Here is a 12579-nt window from a genome sequence, read left to right on the forward strand (position 1 = left end):
CCTTAGCCTAACCTTAACCCTAACCCTCACCTAATCCTAATCCTAACCCTAACTCTAACCCTAACACTAAACTAACCCTAACCGTAATCTTAAGCCCTAACCGTAACCCTGACCCTAACCTTACCCCTACTCCTTTACCCACCCAAAGGGTACTGTTCCTGGTCGTCCCTTCCCCCTGTCAGATCTTTAAACCCCGCCCCTTTAATTCCAAGCCCCTCCCCAGCCCTTGTCCCTCCCCTTATCTTTCAGAGGTCTAAGGGACTGAATCCATCCTCAGAAAGGAAAACACCACATGGGCTAACGGGGATCTTTCTGTAGTCAACAGTTTTCCCTTCATCATCTGCAATAAGAAAACACATGCATACTAAGCCGTGTCAGCAGTAAGTATCGTGTGGGTCAACACCCACCCCTTCCACAACACCCACCCCCTCCTATGTTCCATGTCATTCCGTCCAGCGTGTCGTGCCAGGGGCGCAGGCAGAAACCCTCATCGTTCGTGACACCTAAGACAGGAAGAAACAAAATTAATTTGACACTTGGGACAAGTCCCCAGCCCCACACTCCTCCTTGCCTCTACCCTAGCTCACCATAAATGTTCATCCGAGTCCAAAGGGGCCCACAAAGCTCCTACAAAACAAGAAGGAAACACTGAACTGAGTCATCAGGCAATACTGTGCTCCTCAACTCCCACCACCACCTCACCTTGTCAGCCGCCAATGGGCATGCGGCTTCACCCCTCTGAGTTTGCCTGTGGCACCTGCAAAAACAAAGGCAAATGACACAGCTGATGTCGCTGACCCCTCATCCCTTCTCCCCAGGTGGACTCAAAGCCTCTTTCCCCTCAAGCTTGTCCCTCCCAGCTTACCTAGGACTTTGGCTTCCCTGGGTACGCCAGCCTCTCTGTGGCAGTATGTTTGTACACCCAGAGCCTGCCTGTCCCCATTTTTGTCACCAAAGCCAGGCAGCGGGACAGAGCTGGCACGTGACAACACCAAACACAACACCTCGGGGACAGGAGAACAGGGTTGGCGGCTTCTCCCTCCTCCCAGGGACAGTTTGTTTGTCTGCCCCATGTGACAGCAAGGCCAGAGTCTGTCCCCCCGGAAGGTGCCGTGGGGTGGGGACAAGGGTGGAGACCTGTCCCCAGCCCTGCCAGCACAGCAAAGCCCGGCTGCGTCGGGATCCAGCACAGCTGCTGCCATGGGGACGGTGACAGAACCCCACCAAGCCCCCAACCCCAGGGGACACTACCAGTTCCGTGTCATCGTGCTGGGGGACGCAGCGGTGGGAAAGTCATCACTGCTGCGTTGTTTTGCAGAGGGGACAGGTGGAGAGGACGTGGGGACGGCCACCCCCTGTCCCATCATCGGCGTGGAGTTCTACAGCCGCACTGTCCCTCTGTCACCTGCCGGCAAGGCCAAGCTGCAGCTCTGGGACACAGCCGGCCAGGAGAGGTTCAGGTGAGGTGGGGACAGGGAGGGGGACATGCACCCCCCACGGGACTGCAGCACCTAGCTGATTCATCTCTCCATGCCAGGGTGGGTGTGCCAGGGTGGGCCAGGCATGCAGGGACAGGCAACAATGGCTCGTTGGGCTGGGGACACTTTAGAGGCTCTTGCAACCTTCTGCTGAACTTGCAGCGAAGCCAGAGCTGGCCAGGTGTGTAGGGCAGGGTGTAGGCCCTGGGATGCTGGTCCTGGTGTGTCAGTCCTGGGATGCTAGTCTAGTCCTGGGGTGTCAGGGCACTGGGGGTGCGCGATTTCCTTCCTGATTACATCAGGTTGAAATCAGGAGCTCCTGGAAGTGGGAAAGAGGCTCAAAAGGGGTGTGATGGGGTGACAAGCCAGGTGCTGTTGCTGGAGCGAGGAGTCTCACTCTCCCCCCAATCCCCAGGAGCCTTTTGGGGACCCCAGTGTCTGGGGGTGCCACATTTCTTAGCCCCTTCAGCACCCACCCATTCCTGCTGCACCATGGGTTGTGGGGGGGCAGAGGGATCCTGGAGCCCCTGAAACCCCACCCAGGTCTCCTCTGAAGCGTCCCAGTCTTGGGGTGGGGGATGCTGAACAGAAAATTGGGGTGCAAATGGTGTGGGCAGGCCTCACTTTCCTGCTCCTGAGGTCCCAGCTGGGACCCAAATACACCCCCAGGTTAAGTAGGTGTAGGGGGTGATGGGCTGTCCCCCAAACTCTCCTCCGGTGTCTCCAGGTCCATCACCAGGTCCTTCTACCGGAGCGTGGTGGGGGTGCTGCTGGTGTTTGACCTCACTAACCGTGCATCCTTTGAGCACATCCCTGAGTGGTACTGTGAGGCCGTCGGGGACTGTTCCCCTGTCTTCATGCTGGTGGGACACAAGTGTGACCTGGTGGCCGGGCGCGTCGTGTCAGCGGAGGAGGCTGGGGACCTGGCAGCCACCCTGGGCAAGGCCTTCGTGGAGACTTCTGTCCGTGGCAACCTCAATGTGGAGCTGGCCTTCCAGACACTGGCAGGGGACATCCAGCGGGCACTGGGACAGGGGACTCTTACCTCGCACTGGGACTGCGGTGGCATCAGGCTCATCCCCAGCCAGAGCAGCCTCTGGCCCCCAGCACGTGGGGAGCCCCAGGCATGGTGCCAGTGCTGATGGGGACATGGGGGGGACATGAGACCCTCCCCTGATGGGTGTGGTTCTCTCTCCCTCCTCCTTGGGCTGCACCCCTTCCCAGCCTTGGGTTTATTTCAAGCTTTAATTTGGGGGCTCTGAAAAAAATAATATCCTGTTACAAGAGTGCTTTTAATAAATCTGGTGCTTTTCCACGCTAAATAAAGGTTGTGCTGAGCGCCAGACCCCTGACAAGGACAAACTGCCATGCTCAGTCCATGACATGGGGGATGCTCTGCTTTTGGGAGGTCGCTGGTGGTGTAAAGCTGCCCTGTGTCACATGGTGGGGTGATGGTTTTAAACTAAAAGAGGGGAGATTCAGGCTGAAATTGTTGCCCCTGTGGGTGGTGAGAGCTTGGCACCGGTTGGCCAGAGAGGTGGTGGATGAATCATCCCTGGAGACACCCCAGGCCAGGCTGGATGGGGCTCCAAGCAACCTGAGCTGGTGAAGATGTCCCTGTCATGGCAGGGGTGGCACTGGGGGACCTGGGAAGGTCCCCTCAACCCAAACTCTTCTGTGATTCTATTGACCTTGTGTCACAGGGCGACCCCCTGGGAAAATGGGACAAGGCACCTCCCGAGCGCTTCCAACTGGATGAAACTGAGGAAAAAGAGAGCAAGGAGGCTCAGGATGGGCCACTCAGTGCTCATAGCAGTGGGAACGCCTCCTGGGTGGAGACGCCGGGTCCTGCCTGCACATGCTCCCAGTGCGGGGGCGGCGGGTCCCGGTAGCCTACGGAGGTGCTGATGGAGCTGCGGTGGCAATACCAGTTCCGGGTGATCATGCTGGGGGACTCGACGGTAGGGAAATCCTCACTGCTGCGGCGCTACACCGAGGGTATCTTCCTGGATGCTGTCAACCAGACGGTGGGGGTGGATTTCTATGTTCAGTTCGTGGAGCTGGAGCCGGGGCTGCAGGTGAAGCTGCAGTTCTGGGACACGGCTGGGCAGGAGCGGTTCAGGTGGGTCCAGGTTGTGGGGTGTGTGGGGGAGGGTGATGGAGCCAAGTGTCCCCCTGTATCTGGGGTGTGGGTGGGATGTTGTGATCTCAACCCCAGGGAGTTCCTGGGTACAGGTGTGTGTGTGTATCCCCACCCCATGGGTGAGGAACCGCAATGATGAGCCAAAGCCAAGGGTGTTCCCAGGAAAAGAGCCCTTCGGGTTGCCTCGTCAGCCCTGGCTCCAGCTCCAAAGGGGGTACAGGAGCCCCCTGCAAACTCCACTCTGCCCCCTCAGCTGCAGGGATCTGGGGGAAAAGACTGGGAGCCCAGTGGGAGCTGAGCAAAGTGGCTTCCCCAGCGCAGCTGCTGGGAGCCTTGGCACCTCATGGCTGGGGCTGCCACCACTGGCCAGGCTGCTGGGAACAGGAGAGTTTGAGGGACAAGGCTGTGGAGACAGGAGAGCTCGAGGGACATGGCTGTGGGGAGAGGACAGGTTGTGGGACATGGCTGCTGGGGACAGGAGAGCTCGGGGGCTGTGGTAACAGGGGACAGACGAGCTTTGGTGGCTGAGTAGGGACAGAGCTGCCCAGACCACTTGCTGACAGAGCCAAAGGGACAATTCTCACTCTCAGGAGCAAGGTGACAGTTGTGGGCGGGAGGAGATGCTGGGGTTGCCCTGCATCAGGGGAGATGCTGCCCAGGGCAGCACTGGAGACCCCGGTGGGGGTCTCACCCCATTTCTCTTCATGTCCCAGGTCCGTGACTCGCTCCTACTATCGCAACTCGGCGGGGGGGATGTTGCTCTTTGACCTCACCAACCGTGCGTCCTTCGAGAGCATCCGCCGGTGGCACCGGGAGGTGACAGAGACAGTCCAGCCATTCCGCATGGTTTTCTTGCTGGTGGGGCACAAAAGCGACCTGGTGGGGCAGAGGCGGGTGGGCAGGAGGGAGGCAGAGAAGCTGGCAGCCTCTCTGGGGGTGCAGTACGTGGAGACCTCAGCCAAGGACGCCAGCAACGTGGTCCAGGCGTTCCAAACACTGACACTGGGCATCTATCAGGCACTGCAAACGGGGCGGCTGGTGGCCAGCGAGGCATGGGACGGGGTGAAGAGCAGCATCCCACTGCCATGCAAGGCTGCAGTGCCGGAGAAGGAGGAGAAGTGGAAGAGATGCTTGTGTTAGAGCTGGTGACTCTGGGAGGGATGGGACACCCCACCACGATGCACAAGGGATGAGGCAGAGATGGAGCAGCAAGCGCGGATTAAACACCCTTGGTCATCTCTCTGCCTGCCCATGTTTTCCTGAGGAAGTGGCCACGGGAAGGGTGAATTCTGCAGAGACCCAGGTGTCACCCACCTTTCCTCTATTCCCTCTACAAACCCCTTTCTCCAAGGCTCTCCCCATCCCCCAGAGAGAAACTGTGGGTCCTCCTGGCCCCCCAGGGTCCCATGTCAGATCAGTCTTGACCTAAAACCCTTTTTACTCCCTGTTTTATTCACTCAGAGCTGGTCTCCATCCCCAGGAGGTCAGGGTGGGCTGGTTGGAATGGCAGCTCTCCCCAGGCACCCTGAGCTGGAGCAGCTGCTGAACAACCCCCACATTCCTCCCAGCAGTGGCTGTGGTGCAGGAACAGCCCCACCTGGGGCTGCGTTTGTGTGTGTCACACTCCCTGGCTTCTTCAAGGAGCCAAGGTAGCCCATACTGGTGTCTGAACTGGGAGCTCATACTGGTTTCCAAATTACCTCAGCCCCAGCGGTTTCCCTCATGGATGCCAAGCAGGGAAGACAGGTCCCAGTCCTGCCTGCGGGCACCAGCAAGACTCCCATAGCACAGGGGTTTGCAGACCTGCTCCCTCTGCTCCATGAGAAATGGCTCTTGCGGCTTCTCTGATAAAAACTGGGTAGAGCAGAAACAGCCAGCAGGACGTGGCCTTTCCTCATAGAATCATTTTGGTTGGAAAAGACCCTCAAGATTACCAAGTCCAACCATTCCCCCACCCCTGGCACTACCCCATGTCCTGAGAACCTCATGTCCGTCTGTCCAGCCCTCCAGGGCTGGTGACTCCAGCACTGCCCTGGGCAGCCTGTTCCAATGCCCCACAGCCCTTTGGGGAAGAAATTGTTCCTAAATCCAACCTCAACCTCCCCTGGCGCAACTTGAGGCCGTTTCCTCTGCTCCTGGTGCTTGTTCCTGGGGAGCAGAGCCCGACCCCCCCTGGCTCCAAGCTCCTTTCAGGCAGTTCAGAGATCAGAAGGTCTCCCCTCAGCTCCTGTTCTCCAGCTGAACCCCCCAGGTCCCCCAGCCGCTCCCCATCAGAAAAATCCTTCTGCTCACCCCAGAGCCCAGGGCAGATCTCTGACCAGAACAAACCCCCCACCCAGACCAGAAAAGTGGGGCTTCCTGTTTCACCAGCAACTCCCCCACACGCCATTAGAAGAGCACAAGACTTTCCCATGGTTTTAGATTAATAATTTCTTTATTCATGTAAAACAAATGCAGGTATTTATATAAACACTGACATTACAAAGTACTGGGGCAGGTCAGGGCAGGAAGGAGGAAACAAAAACCTCTACAGATGCTTCTAATACTGTCCCACACAAGATCAAACACTCTCTCCCTTGGATGATCACTTACACAATAAACCACTTTCAAGTCACAAATAAAAAGTCTTTGTTTTGCATTGTGGTCTTAGAGGGGGATGAGGAAGAGTGTGTAGAATATTTTTGGCAGATCTCATCATCAAGTTAAGATATTGCTGCACCATTAATAAAAAATATATGCTTCTCTGTAAAGCATTAAAAAAAAAATATCCCATGGATGGCATCGTGGAGAGGCAGACATCCCAAAACACAGAGGCATCTTCTCCTGGCTCTTCCCGGGAGCTATTTCTTGGTAGTTTTGCGAATCAGTGCCATTCTCTGTAAAAAGAGAAAAATGTGGGAATCTAAGCATCTCAGACAAGGTTACTGCAAAACAACTGTGCAGGAACAACGTATCTCAGGCTCTCTCGGGACTCTGCCTGACTCGTTTCTGCACAGGTCTGTCAGGTCTGTTTGAATCTTAATGGGATCCCAGAGGAAAAGGGAAACATCTGCGCTCCTCAACACCCAGGGCTGGAAGTGCAACACTGACACTAGTGAGAAAAGTGGGATTAAAGAGTGCCCGGATCCAAACCCCACTTCACAGCCTCTCAGCTGGTTTTCAAACCATTCCGAGCTGAGCTGCAAGTTCTGCTGCTTCCCTTAGGGTGCAGCCACCACCACAGTGGGGCCCGAGCAACCTCAGTCCTCTCTGCACAAACAGGCGATGAGACTATGGAAGTTATTTCAAGCCCAAAACACTTAGAAGAGGCTAAAAATTCATGTCATGCCAGGAATTTGAGGCCACCCTCCCCATATCAGGCTTCTGCCACGTGATGCTTGGTGGTGTTGAGGGCTCCTCACCTGTTTGTGAGCTTCTGTAGTGCAGGCTTTTTTGTAGGGCCGGATTTCTTCAGAACCGAAGCCTGGGATCCACATGTTCCACTGACGCTCTGGAAGAGAGCAGCCAGGTCAGCACGATCGCCCCCAACAGCTCACCCCAAGGGCAGCCTTGTCCTCACAAACAGGCACAAACATCTTCCCCAGCTCAGGTTGCTCAGAGCCCCGTCCAGCCTGGCCTGGGATGTCTCCAGGGATGGTTCATCTACCACCTCTCTGGGTACCTGGGCCAGGCTCTCACCACCCTCAGGGCAACAATTCCTTCCTCCTGTCCAGCCTGAATCTCCCCTCCTTTAGTTTAAAACCATCATCCCTTGTCCTGTTGCAACAAGCCCCGCTCAAAAGTCTGACCTCATCTTTTTTATTGTCCCCTTTTAATTACGGAAAGGCCACAAAGGCCACAAAGCCACAAAGGCTCCCTGGAGCCTTGTCTTCTCCAGCTGAACACCCCAACTCTCAGCCTGTCCTCCCAGCAGAGCTGTTCCAGCCCTTGGAACATTTTTGTAGTTACGTATCTGTAGCTACTCGTGGGTTTCCAGCCCAACACTGCACCCAGCACTCAGCTAAGAAAAAAAAAAAAAAAATCACTCACCGAGATGCAACTGGACATCTTTCACTTCCAGGGTGTTCGACTTGCGATGCCGCGCAAGCTGACAGGCTGCTGTCACCACGCTCTCGATGAAATCGTCAGCGATCTGCAACAGCATCTGCGGCAGGACAAGGACAACAACCTGTCTTGTCAGTACCGAGCAGCTGAAGTTATGCAGAAAGCATGAAAATGAGTCCTCAGAAGTCTGTATTTCAAAGGCGTTTGCTACAATCACTGGTTTAAAATGCTTTTTGATGCTGGGACGCAGGAACAGACACAGATGGCTGAAGGCTGCAGCAAACGTGAGAACACAGAAGCGTAAAATGAAGCAGCCGTCCCTGCCTTGGACAAAGGGCCACCAGTTTGTGACAAATCCAAGATTAGCTCTATTTTGTAGCCCCTGCCATGGGTTGGTACCTACTTCCTCCACATCTTCATCCAGCTGCTCATTCGGATCCACCTCCCGCACCAGGTCCTGCAATTTCTTCTTTGTTAAAACCTGAGCATGTGGGAGAAGAGGGAAGGATTTACCAGATTTACCACACTGCTTTAGCACAGACACCAAAAAACCTCCTCCCCTGCTAGCCCTCCCCAGGCCCAAGTCACAGGTGTTGACACAGCCTATCAGCTCAAGAATGGCAGAGATAAGAATTATCAGGTGTTAAGGAGCCATTTTCAAGCACCAGTGAACAAAAATGGAATGCAGAGGGTCAGGATAAATAAGTCTCCTGTGCTGAACTGGCACTGAGCTGCAGGCAAGAGGGGACAAAATTAGAAGTCTTAAGAGGCAGATAGTGACTAAATTTGTGCTCAGGGCACAAAGGAAGCATTTCCATGGCTGTAGCACTTACCAGCTTTACTGTTTCACAAGGAAAACAGCAAGATAGGTCAGTGCTGGGTTATTCTAGGGCAGAAGTGGTGGGGAGCAGAAATTTTCCTGCTGCTGGACAACAACAGGACACTTCAGTCTTGTAGGGTGTGGATAAAAGTTCTCAGCACTGATCCATCCATCTGGTCAGATGAACCAGACACCCCTGGAAAACCTCTTCCCGGTTCCCTCACACTGCGGGAAGAACTGCTGCATCTGTTTGTCAGGGGACACTTCCCAGAGAGGTGCCAGTGACAGTGACACTGCAGAGACATCAGGGAGGGTTCCTGGAGTGCTTGCGCAATTTATGCACTTGTTGTCCCACCAGGACAAGCAAACACACACAAATTAGCAGCTCCTGGCAGTGATGCTGCCTCTCACACTACCCCACTCAGATGCAGGCTACAAACTTTCAGTCTTCCCATCTAAACCACATTTAAAAAGAACTTCTCAATATACATTTTCCTGAAACGAAAAAAACCTCTACACTTACAGCATGCACACCCCATCCAGGGAAGAGAAACAATCTATGGACACATTTGCTCACTCAGTCACTGATACGGACATTTATTAAGTTTTTGTTTGTAACTTAAGGAAGGAAAGGAATTAAGCCTCAGGCAGGTCTGAGCATCTCCCCTGTTGTCCTAAAGCTGCAGATAAAATTACCTGGTTGCTCTCAGGACTGAGCCGTCCCCCTCCGCTCGGCGTCCCTGGCATCTTTGCCACAACGGTGCTGTTGGCCATGGAGCTCTGCGGGGGGGTGCTGGCGGGTTCGGGCTTTCCAGAAGAGAAGTTGGAGAGGTTGATCAAGGTCGATGGGCCAAACTGGTTCATAATCTGTTGGGCTTTAGCTTTTAGGTCATAAAGTTTATCTAGGTCTTGTTTCTTCTTGGCGTTGTGGGGACCCAAACCAATCAACTGTAAAAGGATACAAAAGCTACAAGTTAGCAATGAGAAGGGGGCGATTGCAGCTTTGTCTACAGGAAACCACAGTGTCCTGATAGGGCCCAGGATTTTACAGCAGATCAGGTCTCTCCAGATGCAGCAAGAGGGAGGAGAAATGTTTAGAAAAAGAGAACACATTCCCTGGGATATGGAATTTGCCAGTAGCAGCCGAGAGGCTGCAGGCAGCGCACGGACGAAAGGCAGCAGCTCAGCAGCTCCTTCCTGGGGCTGAATCCAACACACGTGTCCCCCCTGCCCTTCTGAATGCATTTCACTTGGACCATAAACAGCTTCGAGGAAGAGCCCACAGAGATTTAATAATGGAGACAGGTTTGCTCCCGTGGCAGCGGTGAAGGGAAGAGCAGGAGCAGCATTCGAGTCCTCTCCATGAGCCTGAGGACAGGGCGTTCATCTCCTGCGGTGTCTGCCACAGGGTGGACGCCTCATTTTCAGTAACACTGCACTCCAGGCCTGATCCACAGTGGTTCCTTGACAACAAAGGGTTTGTTTTGGGTTCTGAAAGCACAAATCTGGGTTCTCAGAGGTAATGTGGCGGAGAAACACAAGCGCTTGCCCACACCTTCGAGTTGTGCTTCACACAGCAAGAGCCACAGCCAGTGCAGGCGGCTTTACCGATAACAGGGAACCAGAGGTGAGCTGGAGCAGCTTAACCCATTACTCCGATCTTCCAAGTTCACCCTTAAGTTATTCAGGTTGTTGCCCACTGAGCCAACACACAGATCAACCAGCAGCTGTGGTGTTTCACGGCTGGAAGGCCCTAAAATCCCGGCTTGGTGACACTCTGTCCTTAATGCTATGCAAAAAGAAACTCAGCAAAACCCTGGACCTTCCACCCCACAACTGCTGTGGGCAGCAGGGACAGGTCTGTCAAGTGCAATGAGCATTTACAGAACAGTTTGAGGTAAAAATTCCTCATGTAGCAGCTGCTGTTGGGCCTAGAGACAGTCAAGAAGCAGCTGCCACTTCCAAAAAGTCTAAGTGCTTGAGGATGAACTAACTTACAAGAGAAAGAAAAGAGTTTGAACAGCTTTACAGCACATTCACATACAAAACAATGAACAGAGCATCTGCTACACGAGCTACAAACAGACATTTTCCCCTCATCACAGCAAGCTTGGTTAGTTTGGGTTAATTCACCCCAAATCACACACCAGGAATCACACCGGAGTGCTCAGAGGCGGTTGCTTTAGTGCTTCACTCCACGGCAAATTCATGCAATGCTGCACTTGCAGACACAGAGAGAATTTAGAATTTATGTCCGAGACGCGTTTCTGTGGTGCACTCAGCAAATTCTCAGCTTCATTTTAACTAATTAATGATGGAAAACCATTCCATTCACACCCTAAAGCCCCTCAGATGGCGTTTCTGGACGAGGAGCTCAGCACAATATCAGGACTTCAGTGTATGCTAGGCTCGGTTTTAGCCTGGGCCGCTCTCAGGCCAGTCAGTCACCCCCACACCTCAGCTTACAAATCCACAAAGCAGGAATTCTTACCAACCATGGAGGGGAGAAAGCTCCAAACTCCTGGAGCCAAAAGCACTTCTATCACCATAAAGTTATTTTGTTTGTTTATTTACAGATCTCATCACGCCCTTCGCGTGCCATTAAGATCACCAAACGCCAAGTTAACAAGATGGGTGGATTCCCAGGATAAAAATCCCGCATGCCAACCCCAGTGCTTTTTACTTACAGCTATCTGAGTGTCTAGATCTTTAATTACATCGGCAACTGCCATGGGGCCAGAGAACGGAGAGGCCATTTCCCAAAGCCTTCTCAGAACGTCAGTGATCAGCGTTAACCTACGCTCGCTTCCTCCTCTTCCATTTAACTCTCATTCCTACAGGAACACCAGATATTTTTTTGTATCACCCACTCTACAATCAGACCGCAAGAGGAAAGTTTCATGCAAGAGAGGACGCACTGGCTGTACTGCAGCACGAGAGGGTTTATCTGTCACACGATCATGAGCGGAGGACGAGGCATCTCTCAGGATCCTGAAGAGGGAGTAGAAATTTGGCCAAATTTCATTTTTCTGTCAGAAAACAGAGTTATCTTGGGATCTGCTGTCAGCAGCAATCTGCAGATGAGCCCGGAGCAGCTTCTCTCCATGGCAGGAATAGGGCTAGTGGCCTCAATTAGCACCACTTGTTAGGATTACAGCTGTAATTAAAGTCTACAGTAAAGCCAAACCAACCTTTGGCGCATTCCCTGGGGTGCTCAAGGGGACTTCTGCTTCTACCAAGACATAACGATTTGCACCAAACATTTAAATAGTTTTGCAAAGGACCATCTGGTCTGGGTGTATCTTTATTGTTAACAGAGAAAACTGAGAAAGTTCTTGGGTTTTGCTGTAGTTATTGCAAATGTGAGACAGACGGTGACAAGTACTTATCCATCACATGCGCTTGTTAAAAGCAAAAAAAAATTTTAAAGTCCTTTTTTTTTTTCCCCGGATGTGCTTTTTTAGATGCCGATGGGACTCAAAGAGAGTTTACAGCCTTGCGTTTGAGCTCGGAAGCACCGACTCTCGCCACCCGGGAGGCCGCAGCTGCCAGGCGGTTGTTTTAGCATCCACCCCCGGCCCCACAATCGCCCCCGGGAAACGCCGTGACGGGACCGAACGGAACCTCCCGGGATAAAATGTTTCCCGAGGCTGCCGGGGCGCCGCGGCCAAGGTCCCGGGGCCGACACCTCCCCCTGTCACTCCGCAGCCCCCGGGACCCCCTCGGCTGCTGACACTCCCCGGGCGGGGGTTGAGCCGCGGCTCCAGGCCGCGGCCTGTCCCGAAGAGCGGCGGGACTAGCCTGTCGCGCCCATCCAGGCTCCCTCCCATATTTTAGGTTGTAAAAGCCGGTATAAAACAGCCGGTTCCTCCCCTCCCACCGTGGGAAGGACCTCCGACCAACCGCCGCGCCGGCCCGTACCTCCCCATGACCCGCGGGCGGACCGACGCTCCGCCGCCGGCTGCGCTCCCTCCGCCACGCACCGGAAACGCGTCCAGCGCCGCCAATCGGGAAGGCGCTACCTGCGCGTGCGCGCTAAGGTACCCGCCAGGAGGAGCCCGGGCTCCGCCTCGGGGAGGGCGCGGCAGGGAGGC

General features: G+C 54.2%; 3 protein-coding genes across 7 annotated transcripts; 2 read left to right on the forward strand and 1 right to left on the reverse strand.

Annotated features, from left to right (window-relative positions):
- The first annotated feature begins 425 nt into the window (after positions 1 to 425).
- Positions 426 to 2825, forward strand: LOC135576403 (ras-related protein Rab-42-like). Its single transcript, XM_065041245.1, has 2 exons — positions 426 to 1460; positions 2206 to 2825. The coding sequence occupies exons 1-2, from the start codon at positions 1201 to 1203 to the stop codon at positions 2618 to 2620; spliced, it is 675 nt and encodes a 224-aa protein (XP_064897317.1). The 5' UTR covers positions 426 to 1200; the 3' UTR covers positions 2621 to 2825.
- A 511-nt stretch (positions 2826 to 3336) lies between these two features.
- LOC102092013 (ras-related protein Rab-39B) lies at positions 3337 to 4863 on the forward strand. The gene is made up of 2 exons (XM_065041351.1): positions 3337 to 3600; positions 4335 to 4863. Exons 1-2 carry the CDS (start codon positions 3386 to 3388, stop codon positions 4759 to 4761), a joined length of 642 nt encoding a protein of 213 aa, XP_064897423.1. The 5' UTR covers positions 3337 to 3385; the 3' UTR covers positions 4762 to 4863.
- Positions 4864 to 6036: 1173 nt separating this feature from the next.
- Positions 6037 to 12565, reverse strand: TAF12 (TATA-box binding protein associated factor 12). Of its 5 annotated transcripts, none has more exons than XM_065041345.1 (7): positions 12407 to 12501; positions 11173 to 11319; positions 9182 to 9433; positions 8069 to 8146; positions 7651 to 7789; positions 7023 to 7111; positions 6037 to 6497 (listed from the first exon to the last, which is right to left on the reverse strand). In XM_065041345.1, exons 2-7 carry the CDS (start codon positions 11239 to 11241, stop codon positions 6462 to 6464), a joined length of 663 nt encoding a protein of 220 aa, XP_064897417.1. In that variant the 5' UTR covers positions 11242 to 11319; positions 12407 to 12501; the 3' UTR covers positions 6037 to 6461. The 5 variants fall into 5 exon arrangements, with proteins under 5 accessions (XP_064897417.1, XP_064897418.1, XP_064897419.1 ...); XM_065041346.1 differs by having other exon boundaries at positions 7651 to 7765; positions 12407 to 12498; XM_065041347.1 differs by lacking the exon at positions 11173 to 11319 and having other exon boundaries at positions 7651 to 7765; positions 12407 to 12565.
- Positions 12566 to 12579: the final 14 nt, after the last annotated feature.

The sequence above is a fragment of the Columba livia genome, chromosome 26 (genome assembly GCF_036013475.1).
Source record: "Columba livia isolate bColLiv1 breed racing homer chromosome 26, bColLiv1.pat.W.v2, whole genome shotgun sequence".
Lineage (NCBI taxonomy): Eukaryota > Metazoa > Chordata > Aves > Columbiformes > Columbidae > Columba > Columba livia.

Bases quoted from the DNA above. Each gene is read 5' to 3' on its own strand.
- LOC135576403 (XM_065041245.1), top strand. From the start codon at position 1,201: ATGGGGACGGTGACAGAACCCCACCAAGCCCCCAACCCCAGGGGACAC. The intron at 1,461-2,205 runs GTGAGGTGGGGA...CGGTGTCTCCAG, and splicing joins GCCGGCCAGGAGAGGTTCAG to GTCCATCACCAGGTCCTTCT.
- LOC102092013 (XM_065041351.1), top strand. From the start codon at position 3,386: ATGGAGCTGCGGTGGCAATACCAGTTCCGGGTGATCATGCTGGGGGAC. The intron at 3,601-4,334 runs GTGGGTCCAGGT...TTCATGTCCCAG, and splicing joins GCTGGGCAGGAGCGGTTCAG to GTCCGTGACTCGCTCCTACT.
- TAF12 (XM_065041345.1), bottom strand. From the start codon at position 11,241: ATGGCCTCTCCGTTCTCTGGCCCCATGGCAGTTGCCGATGTAATTAAA. The intron at 7,112-7,650 runs GTGAGTGATTTT...GCTCTCTTCCAG, and splicing joins AGATGTCCAGTTGCATCTCG to AGCGTCAGTGGAACATGTGG. The intron at 6,498-7,022 runs GTGAGGAGCCCT...CTCTTTTTACAG, and splicing joins CTACAGAAGCTCACAAACAG to AGAATGGCACTGATTCGCAA.